At 40.4% G+C, this 26,910-nt stretch overlaps 1 protein-coding gene across 3 annotated transcripts in view; it reads right to left on the bottom strand.

The window, feature by feature from the left end:
* RBMS2 (RNA binding motif single stranded interacting protein 2) overlaps positions 1-24,318 on the bottom strand; it is a 1,165,202-nt gene extending 1,140,884 nt beyond the window's left edge. For 2 of the 3 annotated variants that reach the window (XM_044083630.1, XM_044083631.1), the window contains exon 1: positions 23,262-23,417. In XM_044083630.1, the coding sequence (XP_043939565.1) occupies positions 23,262-23,402 (141 nt within the window). In that variant the 5' untranslated portion in view covers positions 23,403-23,417. Of the gene's footprint in view, positions 1-23,261; positions 23,418-24,166 lie in introns of those variants that run through there. The other variant, XM_044083632.1, reaches the window with a different exon arrangement.
* Between the last annotated feature and the right edge of the window lie 2,592 nt (positions 24,319-26,910).

Below are 26,910 nucleotides of genomic sequence, written 5' to 3'. Positions count from 1 at the left end.
TTGTTTAAGAGGAACTCCTCCGCTGTAAAACTCATCCTAAATGAAGGGTCACTCAATGACTTCCCCTTTCAAAAGCATAACAAATCTGTATTGATTCTAGTATGTAATTTAAGTCATTTAGATAAAATGTAATCACAAAACCAGAACAGAAAGGTATTAAAAGAAAACTGTATGGAGCAAATTATCATCTGTTAATAAACAAAGCCATACCAGGGTCTGATAAATAGGAGTGCAGTGTAAGTACAGTATGAACAGATTACATAAAAGGTTTGACAATACCCCCAATCATGCATTATAAATGCTTACAGGTGTATAAAATATACCATACATTCAAAAATTACACAGCAGTCGCTATGAAACAGTGGCAAACCACTTTACAACAGAGTCATGACAAAAAGGAAATTAATATCCCAAGGATAAAAACATCCCAAGAGGAATATTTCAGGGTGATTCTTTGTCACCACTGCCTTTGCCTTGCCCCCAATCCCTTAAGCTGTTAACTTAACAAACTAAGAAAGGGCTTGTGGCTTGGTTTTGAGAAAACAACCTTATCAAATGATATCTCACCTACTTTTTGTGGATAACTTAAAACTGTACAGGTCATCTGGCAACCAAATGAAAGCGCAATTACAAATGGTTCAAATATTTTAGATGATACAAGAATGGCACTTGGTGTTTAGAAATGTACAAAAACAACGTTTATAGCAGAAGCAGAAAAACTGAAGTATAAATCCACCTACACTCATTATATTGCTAAGATTTGGAACTCTCTACCTAGTAACAGGTTGGGAGGGTGGCCTAATGGTTAAGGTGTTTGCCTTGCAAACACAAGGTACAGGGTTTGAATCTCACAGGGGATAATTGGCTAGGCTTAAAATTTCTCGCAAGGGCAGTTAGCCTAGTACTAATCTATGAATCTAGCACTACTTTGTTTAAATTTGGTTAAACACTAAATGGCTCTGCTTTTACTCAACCCCAGACAAAAAAAAATAATCTTACATAACCTTTCTTCATGCTAACACTACTACCTGGGATTTCACTGTGGATTTTATGTATTAAATATAACTCAGTTATTTCACATCTCCTTTATGCTACGTATTTTTATCTCAGTTGTATCCTTATTTTTGTACATATTTGTTGCTATTTAAGCTACGTAAAATTGTACTCTATGTACAATTGTTTTGTAATCTCACCTGCTCTGTTATTTTCTCTTTAAAACACTTGTTAATTTCATTTGTCTGTGTGGAGCTTTTCTTCCCGGGCCTCCACTGAAAATGGACATATTGTCTAATCGGACTTTCCTGGTAAACAAATGTAAAATAAATAAAATATGACCATGGGAATGTGATAAAAAGAGAACTTAAAAGGGAGTGTATAAATATCTAGTAACAGATGAAGGATCGGCAATGCAGTATAAACAAATGAGAATAAAGTGTAGTAAGGAATACGTTGGAAGATTCAAACTAATTTTAAAAACTACTTTGGTATCTGTGAATAAATTTCAAGCTATGAAGCAGCTTCACCTTCCCACTTACAGCTTTAGCATGACTGACTGACATCCCAAAAAGTGCTGCATTATCCAGACAGAAAAAACAAAAAACTGCTCAATACTTATCAAATGATCAATAGAAAAAACAGTGCAAGACTGTACTAAAACTAAACTGGTTGTCTTAAAGAGGTATGAACCTCCTTGAAACTGACTACATATCTAAGTCTGCATACATATATGCTATCATCATCGCATCCAAATACAGTGTTTTAAACCATGAAGAAAACAGTTCTAAGATAACATCCTTGTCCAGACTAAGAAACATTTCGAAAAGGAGTTAGTATGGAAATAAAAAAGTGGGGAAAAACAGAATAAAAACATTGTGACCAATGGAAAAGGACTGAAATCTGGAAAACTCCCACTTACAGTGGCGAGTACAGGGAACTGCTAGAGCAGTCACATGTTAAATGAAGGTTTGCTGTACGAGTGATTAAGGGGATGTGATATTCAACCAAAAGATTAAAGGTTAATAATGGTAGCTCTTGATAGTGGACTCTGTATACTCTGATTTATAAAACCTGTAGAAACAGACGTAGGCTCTGTACTACAGACAAATGTACATATTATCACTACTTGTGATACATTTATGGTTGAGGGTCTGTATACTGAAGACACAATAATACAGCAAGATTGTTACACCGTGTAAACCCTACAACATCCAAAGTAGCTGGAGAAGCATTGGAAATGAACCATAAAGCATTATTGAAAATGAAGTTCTGATCACTTGGAATCATCCAGTACAAACTTAAGTAGAAACAAGAAAACCACATACTGTGGTTGAAGAAAAAAGGACACATATAGCATTAATAACTGAAACGGCTATAACTAGCAAATTCAATGTCCTCTTTACTGAGAGACATAAAAAGCCATAAATAAGCTAAGCATGCAGAAATAGAGGAAGTAGAATAAACACATTGAATGGTTACATTAGTAGCAGTTAAAACTGCCCTAATGAAAAAAAAAAAAAAAAAGAATTTCCAAGCATAAACTCCATACGAGTTAGACAAGGAGGTGAGTCTGGGTATGTTACAGATGCTGACAGAAGAATACTGCTGGCAAAGACTACAGCAATTCCGAATTTTAATTCTATCTTGTCTTAAGAATGGAGACCATGAACATTTCGAGAAACTTCAATTAAGAAGGAAATCAGGAATGCAAAATCACCTGTTTACAAGCAGGACGTTTTTAAAAAGATGTTGAACCTCTGTTGTCTAAAAGTAGTATATAAATCCTGAATGTATGTAATTCTCACCCCCGCCCATTCAGCCACCCAAATGGAATTCAAACCTTTCAGTATTTGTTGTCCTAAAATGTTATGCTCAAGTGAAAAATTAAGGAAGGAGTCATTCAGGCCTCAGAGAAGATTTTGAAAATATTGAATCCTATTCTCAGGCTTTACTGTATTCCCTGTTCACTTTTTGATACCATATCCATTAACAATTGTCAAAAACATCCCAGTTCCAGATTCTACCAAGGTTTTTCATAGATTTTAGAAATTCCATCATATCTTATAGAAGTTTCAAAATACTGAATAATTACTTTCTGCACACCAACAGGAGCTACACAAACATACATGGAAAGATGGCCTAAGCTACCAGAAATACATAAAATGGCCTAAAAAAATTTACAGTGGAATTTCTGCCACAAGGAAATTCTCCTGGCTACAAGTCCACTAGTCCCACAGGGGAAAACAAAGTGTCCTTAGTCCTTTGATAGAAGACAGGCTCACCTTTTTTATCTTTCTCTAATACCACTATTAACCACTTCCAAGGCTCCCTCAGCAAAATCTGCCATTTCATTATTAACTTCCCCTCAAATTTGCACCACAGCATTACCATCTCAGAAGCATGCACCACATATACATCTGTGTAATCTATAAGTGGCTTTTTAGACTCAGCATCCTGAATCAACTTATATAATCTTACAGCAGCACTTTTATTAAGGTATTTCAACTGTATTGTTTATTCCATAACTTCAGCTTCAACCATGCTTTTTACCTCTTATCACACACACGTCCAGCAGCAATACCTTTTCTCACCCTTTCATCTAAATACGGAAAAACATCCCTTCACTTATCAGAAATCCCCCAAACGTATCCTCCTCCTCCTCACTGCTCCAAAAGATCACCTTACATTTCTTCCCATACACAACAGGCAATGTGGAAGTGCACAGTTATCACATTTTATGCTCCTCATATGTTACTTATTTTTTTTAATTTCCAGCATTCCTCCGAAACAGGATTCACCTTCCTCTTTTTCTCCTACGATCCCGTTACAAATTTCATGGCAGTCATTATTCTTCTTGGCAAATGAACATCCATTGGCTCCTTTTTTATTTTCAATTTACTTAGAGCTAGCAGTTTATTTTCCCATTTCCTGGCTACCCTTACTTATAGATTACTATGTGTTCATGCTCTGCTATCTAATGCACTTATTTTGTTCAGATGTTTGATTGTATTTACACAGTAAAGCATCATTACTATTAAAAAATAAGCACAACCACTGGGGAAGCCAAAGAGTGTGCCTGTTGTATACATTGAACATATACCAATAGAAAAAAGTCCACCTGCTGAAGTACCAATGAGCAGTCAGACTTTCTGCTAGCATGTGCTTGATAACAGCCTGAGACTATTTACAGGAAGCCATCCAGACAGACAGGGAGGGGTAAGTAGAATAAGGAAGTGGGGGAATAAGAGAAGAAGGGGTAGTGACCGAAAATAGAGAATGAGGAGGAAAACAGAGCAATATGGTAAAACTCGACAGTAAGATGGAAATAATGAGGAAGAGGAGGATATAAATGCGGTTTCTGGATGGTGGGCTTGTTATCTGCCCTGAGTGAACACACTTCTATCAAGCCTGTATCAGGAGGAGCACCCTCAGTCAAATATGAGGAGATTACATCGATAGGAACTGGGAGTGATCCCCAAAGTTTGTGACAAAAAGTACAGAAGCTATGTTTTGTGCACTGACGAGATTCTAAGTGAAGGCCCACTGTGGTCTTGACTTCCAAGATAAAAGGGGGGTATTTTCAAAGTAAGTTTAGATGCCACAGAAGTGAAAGTGTTTGCCTGAAGCTGGTTAAATAGAGATGTTAGTAAGAGATATGCTCTATGTGCAAATAGTAACCACTTGGCTTTTGCTAAGGTTTGACAGGGGTGCTCATACTTTAAGGAGGGGGGATGACAAAGTCTGACAGGGGTGCACATACTTTAGGGAGGCGGGATGACAAGTCTATCAGGGGTGCACATACTTTAGGGAGGGGGGATGACAAGTCTATCAGGGGTGCACATACTTTAGGGAGGGGGGATGACAAGTCTGACAGGGGTGCACATACTTTAAGGAGGGGGGATGACAAGTCTGACAGGGGTGCTCATACTTTAGGGAGGTGGGATGACAAGTCTGACAGGGGTGCTCATACTTTAGGGAGGCGGGATGACAAGTCTGACAGGGGTGCTCATACTTTAGGGAGGCGGGATGACAAGTCTATCAGGGGTGCTCACACTGTAGGGAGGCAGGATGACAAGTCTGACAGGGGTGCTCATACTTTAGGGAGGCGGGATGACAAGTCTGACAGGGGTGCACATACTTTAAGGAGGGGGGATGACAAGTCTATCAGGGGTGCTCACACTGTAGGGAGGCGGGATGACAAGTCTGCAGTTTTCACCTGGGCGTTAGAGATGTTTGGGGGGCTACAATCCTCTGGCATAGATATCTCTCCTTTTGGGGGGGAGGGGGGGAGAAGTTTGCACTGAACCTGTCAGCCAGTATGTTGGCAATGTCTGTAGGTTCAGTGATTTTTACATCATTTTGAACTAATTCTGAGCATATCTGGGAGTTTCCGCCCAGGTTTCTAACATAGCTAAAGAAGGCCTTATGATTGTCTTTTGAGTCCTTAGCGACTTTTCTCTCAAAATTTGCCTTGGATGATTTTATGAGAGATCGTAGTTTTTTACTTATAATGATCAAAGGTGTCTTCCCTTTTAAGGATTTTGCTCTATCTTGTAGTAGCTTCCTCCTTTTGTTGTAGAGCTTGTTTATGGCTGGGGTCCACCAGACTGGACGCTTGCCTTTGGTACAAAGAGTCTTTGTTTTGTTTGGGATTGCCTGATCCATGCAGTCCTGTAGGTGCTGGTAGAAGGCATTCAGCGGCTTGAGTAATGGTTTCCGCAGGCTCGGGGGCCTTAAAAGAGACCACACTAGTCTTTAGAAGTGTGAAGTCGGCTTTTGAGAAGTTTTTCACTGTGGTCTTTTTTATCTCAGGTGGGGGCGGGATGTGGACTTCCAGTGAGATTAGTTTATGATCTGATCTCACCAGTGAGGGGTATACTTCATACTACTACATCGTGACCCCATGTTCGTGATGATGAGATCTAGTATGTTTTCACCTCTTGTGGGGATGGTGACTAGTTGTTCCATGGCATTTGAGTTTATGAACTCTAGGAACCTTTGGGCTAGAGTGTTGGGGCTTGAGCAGTGATCCCAGTCTATATTCGGGTAGTTGAAGTCACCTAGTATGATGGTGTTTGGAGATACATTTATCCCCTCCAGTGTTTTCAGGAAAGCTATGTGAGGTTCCTGAGTTTGAGAGGGTGGCCTGTAACATGCTACAAATTGCAGAGCAGTCTTGCCTATGGTTAATTGCACCTGGATGGTCTCCGATGCATCATGCGTTGCCACTAACCTTGAGGTGTGGGTGTCCTTGATGAATATGGACACCCCCCCTCCTTTCTTGGTGTTGTCCGGATTTTGGGGCCGGAACGCATGATATGAGGTAAAACCTGATAGTGCCGGGGTGCTCTCAGGAGCCTTGAACCAGGTTTCAGTCACAGCACAGACATCGTTGTTCTCCATACTGAGAAGGGCCTCGAGTGCGTGCATCTTGAGGTTGAGACTTCTGGCATTGAGCAGCATTACCCTTAGTTTTTTTACTTTTTGGTGTTCTAGGGTGGTAGGTTTAGAATTTGAGCCTTGCCTAAAAAAGGCACTATGGGGGTGGCAAGAGCCTTTGCCAATATCCGGAAGCCCAGGGTGACAGGTGCAAGCCGCCCTTGAAGCAGCGTGGCTTGTCCAGCATGTCATCCCAGGCAGACAGACACTGGATCCCCTTTGAATGACACCAGAGTTTAAGCCAATTATTAAAGCTGATCATCTTGTCTCTGTATTGTGGCATCATTCTTGGTGAAGGTAGGATACTGCTCAAGGTCAGGGTCATACCTGCCTGGGCTACATAATCAGAGAGCTTCTCTATGTCTCTTTTCATGTAGTCCAAGGAGGTACGTCTCAGGTCGTTCACACCAGCATGGACAATGACAGAGTCGTACTTGTACCTGCTGTTGAGAGACCTGAGTGCTTGCATTATGTGGCGGATTCTAGCGCCCGACAGGCAGCTTACTGTGACCTTCTCCTTACTCAATCTGGCGAGCGGGACGTCAGTGTGTCTGACTATGGAGTCACCAATGACGAGTGTGTCTGGCATTGTGTTTGGCCTTAAGGGCTGTGACTGTTTGGCACACTGACTATGTGGTCTATGTGTTGCATGTGTTGTGTCCTGAGGTGGCAGTTGTTTGGGTGTCTGCTTTGGTGGCCTCTGCTGTTTTGGTAGATTTTTGATCAGAGCCTCCGAGTATGTCTTTGTGTATTTATATGTATGATTTGAAGTTGTGATAGTACTATGTGAGACTGGGTTTGTGGTGTGTGTGGTTACCTTCTCCTCCTGTCTGGTCTTGCCAGTCCTATGTTGAGAGAGCTCGGCCTCCAGTTTGGCTATATAGTTGCATCTCTCGCATGTATTTGTGTTTTGTGGGAGAAGGAGAGGGTTGTCTGTGTACATGAGACAATTGTAACATTGCCTCAATATTCCCAGATTCACCAGCTGAGCAGGAGAGGACACTAGCAACTGATCCCTCGACATGCTAGAAAGAATAGACAAAAAACTTTAAAAAAGACTCCGGGGGATGTGGGTGATCGAAAAGGGGTTTTAGGCTGGTGGGGTACTATGTATAATAAAAGTGCTATATCAAAGTAAAAAAATACTTTAGGAGCAAGTGCTAGGCTTTACAGATAGAGAATAGTCTACTTAAGAATCAAGTAGAGCTGAACTTTTTAGATATAGAATACGCTGGTTAGATCAGCAGTACAGTTCAAGGAAGGCTGTTTTAAGGGAAAATTTGAAGAGTGGACTTTAGGTAGCCCGAATAGTTTAACCTTGATTAACCGCCACTGCTCTTGTGTGCTCCTGTGGCAACTCCGCGCTAAAGCGTGCTTTATAGCAGGGGGCTGGAAATGACCCAAAATGGGCAATAAACTACAAGTTACTGCCTTAAACCACTTCTCTGAGGACAAACAGGCAGCTCAGTACTCCCCACTCTCACTGGTGAGTAAAGAAACTTCCCCCTGACCAAACAAGGAAAATGGAGAAAAACAGGAACCAAGACAAAGCCCAGGGATCAGCAAAATCTGATCACTGGAACAAACTATTAGGAAAGTATGGAAAACAAGAGTATTTATTTTGTTTTTTTTCAAGGTTTTTTTTTCAGATAGGCAGAAAATACAATAAATGCTGTATTTTTCGACTAATTGCTATCAAAAGCTAGTACACTTTAGTGTATTAGCCTGCTGTTTAACTTTTAAGCAAAACTTAAACAAGGAAATGCAATAAACAATTCAAGCTAGTAAAAACAGGTAATAAGTGAATAAAACAAGCAGAAATAGTCATCGAAAGGCTTAAAAAGTCGAAAATGCAGAAAAAAATACTTAGAATCTGGAAAGTTTGTCTTTTCTGGTCTCTGCTGCTCTAGGAACTCTGCTGGAGACCACGAGGAGCTGTGCTGAGTTCTCTATAGCCAGAAAAGGCCGCCAAAGCGTGCTTTATAGCAGGGGGCTGGAAAAGACAGGAAATGACCCAAAATGGCCAATAAACTACAAGTTACTGCCTTAAACCACTCCTCTGAGGACAAATAGGCAGCTCAGTACTCCCCACTCTCACTGGTGAGTAAAGAAACTTCCCCCTGACCAAACAAGGAAAATGGAGAAAAACAGGAACGAAGACAAAGCCCAGGGATCAGCAAAATCTGATCACTGGAACAAACTATTAGGAAAGTATGGAAAACAAGACTATTTTTTTTGTTTTTTTTCAAGGTTTTTTTTTCAGATAGGCAGAAAATACAATAAATGCTGTGTTTTTCGACTAATTGCTATCAAAAGCTAGTACACTTGAGTGTATTAGCCTGCTGTTTAACTTTTAAGCAAAACTTAAACAAGGAAGTGCAATAAACAATTCAAGCTATTAAAAATAGTAAAAACAGGTAATAAGTGAATAAAATAAGCAGAAATAGTCGTCGAAAGGCTTAAAAAGTCAAAAATGCAGAAAAAAATACTTAGAATCTGGAAAGTTTGTCTTTTCTGGTCTCTGCTGTTTTCTGGTCTCTGCTGTTTCGAAGGGCTTAATTAGTTAGTTACTGTGTTTTTGGGTTTTGAAGGGAGTGTAAATATTGTTACTTTTTCAGTGTCATTTGTGTTTGCTAGAGTCGGGGTTTAAGCATGGACATAGCTAGAGTTTGAGCATGTGTGTCTTTAGTGCCTTTTTGAATTGAGGCAGGGAGCCGTTAGAGGTTATTTCTGGAGGAAGGGAGTTCCATTTTTTTCCAGCAGAGTTGGAGAAAAGAGAGTCTCCAGGTGAGTTGTATGATTTGGTAGTTTGTACTAGCATTCTGCTGGATGAGCGGAGGGATGTTAAGTTGTTATAGGGGGTGATGATTTTAGTTAGAATAGGAGTACTGGTGGGTTGGTAGAGGATTTTATGAACATGTATGAGTTGGTTATAGTATATTAGATTTGGTAGTTCTTGGCAGCCTAGTTTTTGAAGATTATTACAGTGATGGGTTCTGTATGTGGAGCCTGTGGCGAATCTAGCAATATTGTTATAGCAGCTGGTGATTTTGTTGAGATTTGATCTGGAAAGATTAGTAAGGATGGGTGAGGCATAGAGAAGGGAGGAGAGAAGATGTGTGCGAGCTATGGCGGTTCTGGCAGTTGGGGTTAGAAATTTCTTTATTCTATACATGGATCCTATTTTTTTGTTTACTATTTTTATGGTTTTGTCGATATGGGCATTGTAGTTCAGACTGTTGTCAATGATTATGCCTAGAAGTTTGGTGTTTGGGTCAGGGGAAATTGTAGTTCCCATTGTTTGAAGAGACTGTAAATTTTGGTGGTGTTTGCTTTTGGGAGGGGGAAAACAGTATTAGTTTGGTTTTATTTGGGTTCAGTAGGAGTAAACGATTATGAAGGCAGTTTTCTACTTTGTTAAAGGTAGACTGGGTAAGGGATTGTAGTTCTGCTGGAGTAGACGCAGTGCAGATAAGTGTGGAATAATCTGTGTACTGTATGGCGGTAGCCTGTGGTATAATTTTGGGTAGATCATTGATGAATATAGAGAAAAGAAGGGGACCTAGAATGGAGCCTTGAGGAACACCAAGAGTTATGGGTAGAAGGGGGGACAGATCGTCTTTCCATAATACAGCTTGTTGTCGTCCATTTAGGTATGAGAGGAACCAGTCATCGGTAGATTTATCTATGGATAGTGAGTTGAGGGAGTCTAGGAGTAAGTTGCGATTTACCATGTCGAATGCTTTAGATAGATCGAGGAAGAGGGTAGAGGACAGCAGGTTTTGATTATGGTTGTAATTAATTGTGTGACAGAAGGAGAGAAGGGCAATGGTTGTGCTGTGTGCTGGTCTAAAACCATGTTGGGATGAGGCTAGGAGAGAGTTGTGGGTGAGGTGAGCTAATAGTTGTTTCTGTATGCATTTCTCCATTATTTTAGCTAGGGGAGATAGAATTGCGATAGGTCTATAATTTGAGAGTTCTGTGGAGTTCCCCTCCAGATGGAGGGGATGTACGATTCTTGGATTGTGCGATTGATTAAGATAGAGATGGGGTAAGCTATTACTTTAGCGGCCTTTTGTAGGAATTCTGCGGGAAGTTGGTCGGCTGCAAGGGTGGTAGGCTTTAATTTTTCTAGTGAGTGTTTGATATAGTCTGTGGAGATGGGCTCAAGTTGATTAGTAAAGAGAAAAAATGTTTCATCATTAATGAAGTTAATGGGTGGATATGGGTTTGTAGTTGAACGTCTAGTAAAGGCAATGTGGCACTAGAGTGAAAAATGACCATGCCATCAGCATAAGGCAAGTAGGGGAAAGAGGAACAGCTACAGTCATTCTCGTGCATAAGGGAGGACTTTCCACAGACCCAGGCAATTATAGATCAATAAGTCTCACCAACTGCATATGCAAAGCCAAGGAAAAAAATTATCACGGAATTAAAGAATCAGGACATAAAGAACTTCCAAACACTGGACCTGTCTGGATTAATCATGGGCAGGTCATGCTTACTCAACCTGGCGGATAGTTTGAAAAGGTCACCAAAGCAATAGATGAAGGCAAAATGGTACACACTGCATACCTCAACTAGGCCAAAGCTTCTGACAATGCCTCTCTCAGGCATAACAGAAAAGTGAAATCAACTGGGAATAAACCCCTATATCACCTGCTGCATTGCCAACTGGCACACAGATAGGATGCAGAAGCGGTTCGAAAGGATCGTGAAGAGAGAGATTGGATAAGCAATTCACAAAGAAGCAATGGGAGGATAAATGTATGTCTCTCAAATATACAACAAAATATAGGATATTTAGGATTTTTGCTTGGAAATGTTTACATAGATATTTTTATACTCCAAGTAGACTACAGAGAAATTTTCCTCAGGTACATGGGAAAATGTTGGAGGTGTGATGGAGAAGAAAGGTAATTGGGAACATATTTTCTGGGAGTGTAGTGAGTCATCAGACTTTAAGGATTGCCTGAGGGATGCACTGTCAGAGATGCTGGGTGGGCAGATTGGTGTGATGAGGGAGATGATTCTTTTGAGCTATGATACAGAATCAGAATTTGCTAGACATGGTAAAGCCTTGCTGTGTCTAATTATGTTGGCTGTCAATAAAGCAATTATTAGAAAATGGAAATCCAAAACTAAACCAGCTGTACTAGAAGTAGTAAATATATTAACAGACAGAAAACATCTAGAATTGAAATTGTTAGAAAACTACATAGGAACAAATGTTGGTCAAAAATAAAAATGGGGGAACTTACCTCCACAAAGAGACCAGTCACCAGCGGTTCTGTGCTGGTACCTACTTTTCTGAAGTAAAAGCCAATACCAAGGGCTCTGGATGACAAAGTTTACAGATGACTACAAGCTAGAAGCAGTTACCGAATCCCCAAATGACTCGGTCATCCTGCAGGAAGGTTTGTTTGAAATAAATAACTGGTGCCATAATCATGGACTAAAACCAAATTTCCAACAATTTCAATGGAGGATTAGCATAATGGGTAAGGTGTTTACCTCACAGACATAAGGGAGAGGGTTTGATTCTTACCGCTAGGAAAACTGGCTAGGCTTCAATTGGCCCGAAAAGGCAGCTAGCCTAACACTTGCCTAAGGACCTATTATTGTATCCTTTAAAAAGTCATCTACTCCAGAGAACTACCACATTGACATAATGCCCCTAAGAGTTGACCCTTTTTTTTGGGATTTGGAACTCATGTGGACAGTGACCTTATTTTTGACCAACATGTGTCTATTGTAAGAAAGTCCTCCTATACTGCACATCTCATCAACAAAGGGACTGTAACTAGATGTAGTGATGTCATTGTACCCCTTTACTCATCCCTTAGGCCAGTCATTAAATATAATGGTCCCTTTGGCATGTATCTGTCTAGACACATGCAACAACTGGAACGCCCACAGAGATACCATATTAAAAGGATACAAGAGCTAAACAATATGTCCTATGCGGATCAACTCAAAACCCTGTCACTATACTCTGTATCTTACAGACTGCTAAGACATGACTTGTGTCTGACATACAAACACATTCTCTGAGCCATTACTGATGGATTTACTGCACATCAACAAGTCAAATGACGTCAGAAATACTCAGTCTAATGATCTAAACCAATTCTGCAACATCAGCAGAACAGTTTGGAGGGACAGGTATGTCTCACAGAGGATACTCCTGCTCTGGAACAGATTTCCCATTGACATAATACAAAGTTCATAATCTCCGTCCTTATTCTATGGATGGGTAACAGAACATTTGCCCCAGGACTGCCCCCTGTACTTGTAATGGACATGGGGAGCTCCTAAATGCTTTATCCCATACATGGGCCCTTCAAATTATCTATGGTATGAACCCAGTTATTCTCATTTGGGGTAATATATAATTATCAACCACGAGATGGGTAATGCCAATCTATAACCAAATGGGAGAGTTTATTTTAAGCACAAAAAGAAAAACTGGCTAGGCAGGTCATACAGGAATTTGTCAATAAATATGGAAATCAGAACGGGGATGTAATTGACATCTGATGGACCCCTTTGAGTATGGGGGCTTTTTTCTGAGGTGGAGGAACCAAGTTACACTAAAAAATTAGAATGAGAGAGAGAGAGTGAGCTTTGAAAACAAAGGGATGCTTCAGGACCAATGCCAAAGTATGTTGACAGTGACTATAGAGTGGTCAGCTACATTAAATGGTTTTGTAAGGTCAATAAATACTACATCTGTATGTACAGCCTTGACCATACTGAGAAGGATTTTCTCAGTTAGTGTCCAGAGATTTGTCAGAGTACTTCTTCCAGTCCAAATGCTGTGTTGTTTGTGGGAAAGGAGGTTGTACTGTTGGATGTGTTGTGCCAGCTAGGACTGTACTACATTTTTAAGTATCTTGGCTAGTGTTTGAAAAATAGAAATCAGCCAGTAACAAGATGTAGTTAGTGGAAGAGATGATTTGTTTAGGTAAGGTTTTAACTATTTCTGATGTCCAGACAGATGGCACTTTACAAGTTATACAAAGATTGCATATATGCACAACAGGGACCGAGAAGAACTCTCTACAGTAGTATATAAACCACTGCACTAAATTACCTGGCAGTGGCATCAAGTGGGAATTTTTGAAGGAAAATGTTGATATCTTTAGTCTTGAACAGCTTAAAGCAGAAGGGCAGAATATATGGGGAAGGAGTGGGTGTGCTGATTTGCAGTATATAGGAAGAAAAAAAGAGAAACAAAAATAATCCATTTGTTGTTTTTTCTTTTCTCTCTTTAAATACTGACAGTACAGGACTGTAACACTTTTAACAAAGTACTTACAATGTATTAATGTAATCAGCTCAAAAAAAACATGAACACCCATCCATTGTTACATCTTATTCTCCTAAGAGAATCTGCTGTAGCTGTACATGGTGTGTGCGCACGCATGTATGAGTGTCGCTGCAAACTAGTTATAATCAGCCCAATGCTGGGTGTTATGCTCCCCTTTTCCCACACTCTCTCTCTCCATCCTTGGACGGCTCTAACTGTGAATGTAAAGTGACAAAGTGCATCCATATTCTTAGCACTAACAACATGCAGTTAGGACTTCTAGCCAAAGATTCAGTTGGTATAGAGGTCGACTGTACACTTGTAAAACCTTTCCTCTAAAACGGCTAAAGCAATGAAAATATTTTACTGCCACTGTTGAAGTGACATTAAAGTCACCAAGTACTTTAATCACTTAACCAATAATGAGTAATGGATTTTAGTCCACATTTCCGTTTGCTTGCTATTTGTTTTAACTGTTTAACAACTCACTCAATGCAATACAGAAAACGTTTTTAATTGGTTATCTTATCTGCTCTGTAAACCTGGTGTTCTACATGCTATTAAAGCACCAACTTATGTAAACATTAAAGTTTGACTTATGAAATGCTAACTACAAAATATTAAACAATAAATTCATATTTTATTATTATTTGAGCATTTATTCTCTTTTTTATACTTAATCCAATTCATGACTGCAGGACAGCCAGAGCATAAACCAGCATTCATTGTGTGCAAAGTAAAAAAAACAACACTGGATAGGACACCAATCTGTCACATGACACACACACACAAGAGGGGCATGTAGACTTGCTGCACAGATGACAACCACACTGAGAACTGGACAACCAGTATATCACAAAAATGCTACCTATACTAAGAAAAAGAAAGGTGTCAACGTAGACAAGAATGCATAGCTACTGTCATCCAAGTTAATATAATGTAACTGATTACAAGCATGATGATAAAATACATATAAAATTATCTTAGAACTGTAAATTGCATAAGAAAATGTGTAATTCATTCCAGACAAAGCCATAAACTGGAAAATATCAGAAAAAAATTATAAGCATATTTACAGATGAATCCTTGTACACAATTCAGTTTTGCTGCAATATCTGCAAGCACTACCTTTTGTTTAAATACTTTCATTTTCATATCCACATCATCAGAAAATAGAGCAAAAGTGCTGATTTCCAGAAGTCTCATGAGAGAGATAGCAAACCAAGAAATAAACAATTCCTTACAAAAAAGTGTTGCTATACTTATGTATGACATAGGTGCTGCAGCACACTTTTTTTGATAGTTCGAGTACGGTGCCGGGGAAAACTACAGCAAGCAGAAGTGGTCAAAAAAATCAATGAAATAGACAAGGCAACAGCACTGTCTATATGTGCAGCAGGATTCCCCCACAATGTGTGATAACTACACTGTAAGTTATAGTAACATGCAAGAGTGCAAGTAGTTATAATCAAACAGGAGTATCAAACTTAATAAAGGACCAGTAAAACCACATAAAACGTAATGGTGTACAATGTTTGCAACAGTACTGTAATGCATCTTAAAATGATTTCCATGCCACAAATGCAAGATCAATTTTGAATCATTACTCCTCTTGCAAGCCAAAAAGTCTAATGCCTAGGAGCTCTGCTTCAGCAAATATATTCTTTTTTCTAGACTAGATATTGTTGCCTTATCATTTAGAGACATTAGTGGCTTTTAAGATCTTTAACTGTATGAATACAATGTAATTGGTACCTTGACTTTAGGGCTGCTCAGCATACTAGATTTTTCCCATCTGCTCATCAATGCCCATAATTCCCATCATACATGACTCTAAAACAACACTCCAACAAACGTAAAGTTTTAACTATTGCTGATGTCCAGACAGATGTCACAACATTCCAAGTGATACAAAGATTGCATATATGCACACCGGGGACTGAGAAGAACTCTCTACAGTAGTATATAAACCACTGCACTAAATTACCTGGCAGTGGCATCACTTGCCACAAATGCAAGATCAATTTTGAATCATTACTTTCCTTCCCTTACCTATACAAGAGCAGTCATTGTGAATCAGGCTGGTGCACGGAACAAGCTTTCCTTCCCTTACCTGTACAAGAGCAGTCATTGTGAATCAGGCTGGTGCACGGAACAAGCTTTCCTTCCCTTACCTGTACAAGAGTAGTCATTGTGAATCAGGCTGGTGCACAGAACAAGCTTTCCTTCCCTTACCTGTACAAGAGCAGTCATTGTGAATCAGGCTGGTGCACGGAACAAGCTTTCCTTCCCTTACCTGTACAAGAGCAGTCATTGTGAATCAGGCTGCTGCACGGAACAAGCTTTCCTTCCCTTACCTGTACAAGAGCAGTCATTGTGAATCAGGCTGGTGCACGGAACAAGCTTTCCTTCCCTTACCTGTACAAGAGCAGTCATTGTGAATCAGGCTGGTGCACGGAACAAGCTTTCCTTCCCTTACCTGTACAAGAGCAGTCATTGTGAATCAGGCTGGTGCACGGAACAAGCTTTCCTTCCCTTACCTGTACAAGAGCAGTCATTGTGAATCAGGCTGCTGCACGGAACAAGCTTTCCTTCCCTTACCTGTACAAGAGCAGTCATTGTGAATCAGGCTGGTGCACGGAACAAGCTTTCCTTCCCTTACCTGTACAAGAGCAGTCATTGTGAATCAGGCTGGTGCACGGAACAAGCTTTCCTTCCCTTACCTGTACAAGAGCAGTCATTGTGAATCAGGCTGGTGCACGGAACAAGCTTTCCTTCCCTTACCTGTACAAGAGTAGTCATTGTGAATCAGGCTGGTGCACGGAACAAGCTTTCCTTCCATTACCTGTACAAGAGTAGTCATTGTGAATCAGGCTGGTGCACGGAACAAGCTTTCCTTCCCTTACCTGTACAAGAGTAGTCATTGTGAATCAGGCTGGTGCACGGAACAAGCTTTCCTTCCCTTACCTGTACAAGAGTAGTCATTGTGAATCAGGCTGGTGCACGGAACAAGCTTTCCTTCCCTTACCTGTACAAGAGTAGTCATTGTGAATCAGGCTGGTGCACGGAACAAGCTTTCCTTCCCTTACCTGTACAAGAGCAGTCATTGTGAATCAGGCTGGTGCACGGAACAAGCTTTCCTTCCCTTACCTGTACAAGAGTAGTCATTGTGAATCAGGCTGGTGCACGGAACAAGCTTTCCTTCCCTTACCTGTACAAGAGTAGTCATTGTGAATCAGGCTGGTGCACGGAACAAGCTTTCCTTCCCTTACCTGTACAAGAGTAGTCATTGTGAATCAGGCTGCTGCACGGAACAAGCTTTCCTTCCCTTACCTGTACAAGAGTAGTCATTGTGAATCAGGCTGGTGCACGGAACAAGCTTTCCTTCCCTTACCTGTACAAGAGCAGTCATTGTGAATCAGGCTGGTGCACGGAACAAGCTTTCCTTCCCTTACCTGTACAAGAGTAGTCATTGTGAATCAGGCTGGTGCACGGAACAAGCTTTCCTTCCCTTACCTGTACAAGAGTAGTCATTGTGAATCAGGCTGGTGCACGGAACAAGCTTTCCTTCCCTTACCTGTACAAGAGCAGTCATTGTGAATCAGGCTGGTGCACGGAACAAGCTTTCCTTCCCTTACCTGTACAAGAGCAGTCATTGTGAATCAGGCTGCTGCACGGAACAAGCTTTCCTTCCCTTACCTGTACAAGAGCAGTCATTGTGAATCAGGCTGGTGCACAGAACAAGCTTTCCTTCCCTTACCTGTACAAGAGTAGTCATTGTGAATCAGGCTGGTGCACGGAACAAGCTTTCCTTCCCTTACCTGTACAAGAGTAGTCATTGTGAATCAGGCTGGTGCACGGAACAAGCTTTCCTTCCCTTACCTGTACAAGAGCAGTCATTGTGAATCAGGCTGGTGCACGGAACAAGCTTTCCTTCCCTTACCTGTACAAGAGCAGTCATTGTGAATCAGGCTGGTGCACGGAACAAGCTTTCCTTCCCTTACCTGTACAAGAGTAGTCATTGTGAATCAGGCTGGTGCACGGAACAAGCTTTCCTTCCCTTACCTGTACAAGAGTAGTCATTGTGAATCAGGCTGGTGCACGGAACAAGCTTTCCTTCCCTTACCTGTACAAGAGTAGTCATTGTGAATCAGGCTGGTGCACGGAACAAGCTTTCCTTCCCTTACCTGTACAAGAGCAGTCATTGTGAATCAGGCTGGTGCACGGAACAAGCTTTCCTTCCCTTACCTGTACAAGAGTAGTCATTGTGAATCAGGCTGGTGCACGGAACAAGCTTTCCTTCCCTTACCTGTACAAGAGTAGTCATTGTAAATCAGATTAGATGAACCCAGACTTTTAAAATGATTTTTATTTTGATGGGGTAAAATCTTATTTCCAATTCCTCCTTTATGTCACCTTTTTCTCTTTACTCTCTTACACATATAGGTTCATAGGTTGGTACTAGGCTATCGGCCCTAGTGCCTATACAAGCCTAGCCATAGCAATTCCTTGGCTATTTCTTCCCACACTATTTACTTCCCAGGATCCCTGCCTAGCAGGGCGACTGACGTGATCCCTGGGGATATTTTTTAAATATCTTTGCATCTTTCAAATCAGTGTCTTGAATGGGCCTTCCCCCCATCCAGCAGTCATGGCTTTTCTAAATAAATGCATCTGCAAGCAAGCAGCCCCCACTCCCACTAACAGATTAATGCACAAAGTGCTTAATTTCTTTAGGTGCTTCACATGACACCCAGAGGGTGTTTTGTCTTTAAGGATTATAGTGATGCCACAAAAAGATGCTAAAGAAGGTTTTAACGATGCCACAAAAAGATGCCAACAACTTCCACAATTATTTAACATCACAAAATTTGCAGAGTATTTCCTCACTCTCATCTTCCACATATCCTCTGAAAATGAGCATGAGAAATGGCAACAAGATTCTCTTGGGACTCTAACATTTTCTTCTGATGGCTCCTACAGGAGTGAAAGCCCAGGAATCATGGCTCTTGGTACTTTCAAGGAGGCAACAGGCAGCTGAAAAGCATCCAGCAGTAATCCTGACTCCCACTCCTGGGTAGAACAGGTGGGGAGAGAGTTTGTTCTGTGCACCAGCATGATTCACAACTACTCTTGTACAGGCAAGGAAAGGAACATTTGTTTTGTGCATAGCCTGATTCACAATGACTACAGGTAAGGGAAAGAATGTTTGTTCTGTGCATAGCCTGATTCACAGTGACTACTCTTGTATAGTTAAGGGAAGGAACGTTCGTTTTGTGCATAGCCTGATTCACAATGACTACTCTTGTACAGTTAAGGGAAGGAATGTTCGTTATGTGCAGGTAAGGAAAGGAACATTCGTTCTGTGCATAGCCTGATTCACAATGACTACTCTTGTACAGTTAAGGGAAGGAACGTTCATTTTATGCATAGCTTGATTCACAATGACTACTCTTGTACAGTTAAGGAAAGGAACGTTCGTCCTGTGCATAGCCTGATTCACAAGGACTACTCTTGTATAGTTAAGGGAAGGAACGTTCATTTTGTGCATAGCCTGATTCACAATGACTACTCTTGTATTGTTAAGGGAAGGAATGTTCGTTATGTGCAGGCAAGGAAAGGAACATTCGTTCTGTGCACAGCCTGAGTCACAATGACTACTCTTGTACAGTTAAGGGAAGGAACGTTCATTCTGTGCATAGCTTGATTCACAATGACTACTCTTGTACAGTTAAGGGAAGGAATGTTCGTTATGTGCAGGTAAGGGAAGGAACGTTCGTTCTGTGCATAGCTGGATTCACAATGACTACTCTTGTACAGGTAAGGGAAGGAACGTTCGTTCTGTGCATAGCCTGATTCACAATGACTACTCTTGTACAGGTAAGGGAAGGAATGTTCGTTCTGTGCACCAGCCTGATTTACAATGACTCGTCCTGCACAGGTAAGGGAAGTGTAAGCTAAACTCTTGTCATTTAAAATGTTCTTTCTCCTCCCTGTCCACTCTCTTCATTGTCCTAATGAAGTGTTAGTAAAGAAGAAGATGCAAATGATCTTCGGGTAACTCCTATAAGACAGTCAAGAACTTGGCCAGGATTCTGTATTCTTTTTGGTTCTAAATAACATGCAGAACCACCTACCATGGGGACAACCTATTTCGTCACTGCTCCCTCACACTAGCAGTTAAGTGACTCCATTTTATTTATTCATTTTATTAAACACCTTTATTGAATTATCACTTATGACACAGGCAAATTTTCAGTTATATAAAAGTAATCAAACTGTGTTAACAAGCTCACGTTTACAAACATTACACTTCACATATATTACTATATATCATACAACCTAAGCAGCATTACATAAATTATTCAGCTCATGCCCTCTCTGTTTTTTAAACAAGAAACACCTTTATTAGACCAACACGACATAGGCAATCCTACATTTATATAAATGAAGACAAACCACACTGAAAAATCCTAGTTGCAAGCATTTTGCACCATACCGACACACTCCCAGTTGCAAACATTATACATCTCTTATAATCTACCCAATCATATTCAAACATTACATAGCTCATTTAAGTCCTGCCTTCTTTTAAACCTCATTCCTCCCCTGTATGTATTAATCCCACAATTCCCATTTGTTCCTATGTAGTTTTCTAACAATTTCAATTCTAGATGTTTTCTGTCTGTTAATATATTTACTACTTCTTGTACAGCTGGTTTAGTTTTGGATTTCCATTTTCTAATAATTGCTTTTTTGACAGCCAACATAATTAGACACAGCAAAGCTTTACCATGTCTAGCAAATTCTGATTCTGTATCATAGCTCAAAAGAATCATCTCCCTCATCACACCAATCTGCCCACCCAGCATCTCTGACAGTGCATCCCACAGGCAATCCTTAAAGTCTGATGACTCACCACACTCCCAGAAAATATGTTCCCAATTACCTTTGTTCTCCATCACACCTCCAACATTTTCCCATGTACCTGAGGAAAATTTCTCTGTAGTCTACTTGGGGTATAAAAATATCTATGTAAACATTTCCAAGCAAAAATCCTAAATATCCTATATTTTGTTGTATATTTGAGAGACATACATTTATCCTCCCATTGCTTCTTTGTGAATTGCTTATCCAATCTCTCTTCACGATCCTTTCGAACCGCTTCTGATTAATTCTTACAATTATCATGTAATATTTTATAAGCTCTACTAATTATTCCTACTTCAATGGCAGCTTCTGTGCTAGACACTTGGTAGATCTGAAGAATTCTCAGCTTGAGGATTTATCACTTTCTCTGCCTACCACTAACTTACAATAATGCAAAAATGTTTTTCAGTTTGCGCTCCTGCCATGATCACATAGTGGTCTTTCTCACTGACAATTGGATTCTTCAGTACTTTTCAGAACTATTTGATGATGACATTTAGCTATTCCTCTGTTATACAGTGTAGATATGTAAACTCCTGCCAACAGCTAATCAGCAACACAAACTGAACATTTCAGTAGGGATGCTATTTTCTTACACTACTTTTTCTTTGAACCTCCACTAAAACAAAGCAAATAGTGTATTACAAGTTTTAAAATTGAAGCAAATGCTTAGTCAAAAAGAAATATTACCTCAAATAACACAGTACTTTTTACATTTCAATAATTTTTAGAAATTTAATAATTTTATCCCATATATTAGTTATTTTCACCCCTCTTCTTATACAGTCATTTTTTTCTCAGTTTTAGTATGACTGTGGCAGTAAAATGATAAACTTGTTTTTTTCTGTTAATACTTTAAAATATACTTTCTTGCTTTGTTTAAAGAACATATCCACTGCACAAATCTTGAGAAAAAGTAAACTGTAAAATACCTCCATTTTGAAAAAGTTACAATTTCTTGGAACAGTGAGTCATTAATACCCACCTTCCGAATGCAGGCAGTAAATCTCACCACCACTACCACCCACCTCTTTTTGAAGCATTACTCCTACATAAAGTCTATGTACATGCTATTTCTAAGTTCTGTGTTAGTTAAACCTCCAAGCCCTTAGTCACCCTTCAGGTCTATGGTGCATTAAGAGAGATGTGAGTGGTAGTTTAGGAGTCTGTGAAAGTTCTGCATCCTGCAGCCAAATCTGTATTCAGAAGACTTATCCATATCTCTCAACTCCTTTGATTAAGAATTCTGGACAAAGTTGAAAATAATGTGGGTGACAAAGGCCCAAAATCAAGGACAAATTTTAAATATTATTCTCACTCACAAAGTTAAAAGAACAGGTTTTGCATCAACATGTGTTTTCTGACCCATAGACATATGAAATTATGTCTAACATTATTGACTGTGATTTCAATGATTTACCACAAAATCAAATATTTTACAACAGACTGGGCAAACATGTAAGGGATATTCTGCAAAATTCTGGACAACTGATAGGTATTGTGGTACAGACACCACCCATCACTTCAAATTTATCATACAGTTCACTCATTGCTGGACTCAACTGATATTGTCTTGTGCATTTAACAGCAAACATACCTTTACCTTGTTCAGAAAAATATCAGATTCCATAAAAAATGCAAAAACACAAAGCATTGAGTGGGAAAAAAAGATATGAATCAGTGGAAATGTAATTAGTTTTATTACAAGGATCTGTGAAGACAAATAGTTGCTTGTCCCTTCTACCACTATAGTTTTAAGTGGGGTAAATTAAGTCTCAGACTCTGTTAAGAGGTGCATATATACTAAACAGGTTGTTGTGCTATCCTTGCACATTGGCTGATTCCCTAAAACTATTTCCAGGCATCACATTAGACCCCCACTTCACAAAAGGGTCAGGCTATCAAGTAGTAAACACACTGTATTAGGCCATCCAATTGTAAAACAGCTGCATTCAGAAGGATTTTGTTCCTGTAAAGATTTTTTGAACATTAGCAAACATGTTCATAAGCAGAACATACCATAAAAGAGTTGAGTCAGTGTGGTACTTCAATCTATGATAAAATCAGTACAGTATAGTATAACAGGACCCTACCTGATGGGAAAGCAAATTAAAGATTTTATTTATTTATTTATTTTAGAAATTTACCATATCTGACAATGACCAGATTAAGCCTGAGACGAGCCTTTCGGAAAATACCATTTGAAAGCCCCGTGCCCCATTAGATAGCCCGCAGTCCGGAATTCTATCTTCTGGCCACCGCATTTGGTGGGAGGGGACACACACAGTGCAGCACCATGACCTCACTAGCTGCTTTGGGTACCAACTTCCAGGTGCAATAGGAAACGAACGATAGCAAGTGATGACAAAATGTTTTCATGCTCCAAATGGGAAATCAAACAGAACTAATTTCTTCTCTGTAAAACGCTTACTTAAATGAGATTTCCTCCTTTGAAAACCACGCTAAAACCAATTCTATGTCACACAGGCTACAGTCTGCACCAGTAAAACCACTACGCTAGTATTAACTACTGCCTACCAACTCCAAGTGAATAAGCTGTCCACTCCAGTTCACCTTTACTTACTGCCAATCTCCCACAACGTTTTAAGTACTCATCTTCTCCCAAACTGGTTCCAGTTAAGACTCCCATTTCCTGTACTGCTTCTGAAACTGTCGACGTCACTTTATAAAACTGAGACACTGTAGGTACCCACAGCAGCGTCATTTCAGGCACAGACAACCATGCATCACAAGTCACCCAGACAGACGACAGGAACACACATCTCCAAGGATGCTCTTTCAACTGTACACATACAGGGTTGGATAGCAGTGCCGCCTGTCCCTAAATGAGGTCCCTCTATAATGCTGTCACAACCTATGTGCAGTCCCTCAAATGCCGCATACTGCAGTACACAGTCCCGCATGCAGCCTCTGGGGTTGAGGTTAACAAGTATGTTTGGCATCTGTCACATGTGTCACCGATTTGTAAGACAGGATGCGGGCACACAGACAGCACAAGTGCGTATCTGGGATTTTCTCAAGCGATCACTGCTGCATTGGGCTCGGACCCAGGGACATTTGCATCGGCCCCTTTAAGAAACTTCAGCTGAAAAGTTTTCCCCCCTCCTCCCTCCCTTTTCCTTTCCCTCTCTCCGCAGTTGACACTCCGATCCCACCAGTACACTTTCGAGACACTAACATGACAGCTGCCAGGAAAACCATACCATCCCTACATCTCCTTGGAAAAAATATACCACAAAGGAAACGCACGCTCCCTGCTAAATCAACTGCAACTTCCAGTAAAATGAAAACAAAAGACACACGCAACTCCGTGTTGGCTCTCTCGAATGTAGAAGGGTCCGATGTCTGTCTATTCTCATTCTTCGAATCAAGGGCATTCCGCATTTCGGCTTTTCCACAAGCAATTCGTCCCCAGTGTAGAGACAAGAACGCAGAACCAGGTACTAAAGTCCTACTGGACTGGCTTACCTTTTTGTTGCCCTTGGTGGTGTAGCTGTAAGGCGTAATCCCTGCCCTCGCAGGAACCGACAGCAGCATTTTTCTCTAATGTTGGAGGAGCTGGGAGGGAGAGGGACGGAGACCGAGAGCGAGCCAGGGCTGCTGCTATCGCTGACGTCACGCAGGGGAAGTTAGGCTGGAATCTCCTGCGCCAATTTCGAGGCTTCCCCCAGGTCTTAAAATCCTCTTTATATCGCAAAGCGCTTTAATTATATTTATTGGTGAAGAGACACTCTTTTTTATTTCCAAAACTGAATAAAGAGCAAGATTGCCAAGGAGGTTGCGAGTTATGTGTAGTATTACTTGTTGACGTCGTATGATTCTGAACGCAGAACGTCGACATACATTTTGGCATGTTATACTTGTCACATTAAGTCCACACCTCTCATCCTCTATGCCCAGGAAATCTAGCCACAGCCAAAAATAATGGGGAGACAAGGAACTAAAACCCGTGACACATTGTAAATATCGCTCTAATAAACTCAGAAAGTGTCAGTTTTATTAAGATTCATTTTTTAAAGAATGAGAAGTCTTAAACTCAAATGCATATAATTAATTCAGTGACTTCAATCCTTCTAATTTGCCAGAATAAGAAAAAATCATGAGGAACAGCGCAAAAGTATGAGGTAAAAATCTAAAAAGTTGAGCGGTATTAAGGCGCACAACCTGCACGCACTTGTTTTAAATGCGTCATTACACGTCATATGGGAAATGGTCTTAGTATAAAGTTGTACATTCCAAGCCAGAATTGCGATGGAGGTGAAGCCTCATAATTTTTATCACAAACTTGACATCGGTGATGTCCTTTTTTTCGGGGACGTCCCAGATTTTATCTCTGTCGTTCTCAAACCCTCCTAAAACTGACTTTTGGAGACAAGGTGGTGAATTACATTTAACATGTAACGGCAATACTTAGTTACATATTTCTTTTACTTCAGAAAATGTATATTCTTCTTCCGTCTTTTCCCGGTTAGGGGTCACCATAGCGGATCACCTGTCTGCTCATGATTGGCAGTGGAGTTTTACGGTGTCGAGTTGCCAGCCCGGCGCCCAACCTTCCACAGAAGGCACACACACGCACTCGCACCTTGGGCCAATTTAGAGTGTCCAATCCACCTACAGCATGTCTTTGGGATGGTGGAGGAAACTGGAGCACCCGGAAGAAACCCACGCAACCACAGGGAGGACATGCAGACTCGGCACAGAAGGCAGCCTAGCTGAGGATCGAACCAGAGAACCTTTTGCTGTGAAGCGGCAACGCTAACCGCTGCACCACCATGGCCGCCCACTTTAGAAAATGTATATTAATTCACATTATCTTATGTTAATATCTCACTTTAATTGTATTAACATTTTAAAAGTGTCCCTGGTTGTCCTTGATTATTTCTGAATGTGTCCCTAATTCTGTTGATATTTGCCCCTGATTAACTGAGAAGTAAATCCCCAAAGCATTTCATCATATAATAGTTACACTGCTAGATATGCCAAATAGATATATCAAAGAAGTTTTTTTTTGTCAGATCAAGATACTCAAAAAGCAAGAACTCTAGATAGGAACCTTTCAAATGTGTGTGTGTGTGTGGGGGGGGGGGGGGTCACACAAAAGTTGAGGGATACATGGCTTAGCCCACCAGTGTGCGATGTGAGAAAAAAACTCAACTTAATTCTACCTTTATTATGAATACATACTAAAACAATGAGTAAATAGGTCACACAGGAAAAACATGGTTGTTGTTGTGTCTTTCGGCTTTTCCCAGTTAGGGGTCGCCACAGCAGAACTCCGGTCCACTAATGATTGGCAGTAGATTTTTACATGCTGAGTTGCCGGCCCTGATGCACAACCTTCAACGAAGGTACGCCCATTCACACATGTCTCCACACAGAAGACGCTCTAGCTGAGAATCGAACGGACAACGTCTTACTGTGAGGCGACAACGCTACCGCAGCACCACCACCACAGTAAAAAAAATGGTAAAAAACAAACAAAAAAATCTAGCAAAGCTAGACTTTCCACTGTGTGATTCCTTAAAACTCTTGTATTAGAGGCAACATGGTATATATGCAAATTACCCTTTAAGGACATCATGTGTTTCAGCTAAATGGCAATTCTGAATGTCCAAGACTTTTTCTTTTAAGTCTATTTAAGAGGTTTAATAATCACACAGTGGAAAATCTAGCTTTGCTAGATTTTCCTTTTTGTTTTTTTAACCAATTGTTTTTTCTGTGAGACCTTTTTACTCATTGTTTTAGTTTGTTAGTTGGGATATTTTGCAGTCACCCTAAGATTTATGGATATCAGTTGGGTACGGCAACCCTGTGTTTCCAAATGTTAGCCAAACATTCCACTTATGCTGTGCCAATGACGCTATAATAAGGCAGAAACATGCATATCCACAGCTACTGAGGTTTGGCTTTATTGTCCTGAATTTGTCCATAAATAGACTTAAAAGAAAAATTCATGGACATTCAGCATTGCCATTTAGCTGAAACACCTGATGACCTTAAAGGATAGTTTCCATACATCCCATGCTTCCTCTAATACAAGAGGTTTAAGGAATTACACAGTGAAAAGTCTAGCTTTGCTAGATTTTTCTTTTTTAACCAATTTTTCTGTGTGAACTTTTTACTCATTGTTTTAGTTTGTTAGTTGGGATATTTTGCAGTCACACTAAGATTTATTGATATCAGTTAGGTATGACAACCCCGTGTATCCA

The sequence above is a fragment of the Protopterus annectens genome, chromosome 9.part0 (assembly GCF_019279795.1).
Source record: "Protopterus annectens isolate FY-2018-M chromosome 9.part0, PAN1.0, whole genome shotgun sequence".
NCBI classification, from domain to species: Eukaryota; Metazoa; Chordata; order Ceratodontiformes; family Protopteridae; genus Protopterus; species Protopterus annectens.
Note: the sequence above shows the minus strand (reverse complement) of the source record. Positions and strands in the feature narration are given on the sequence as shown.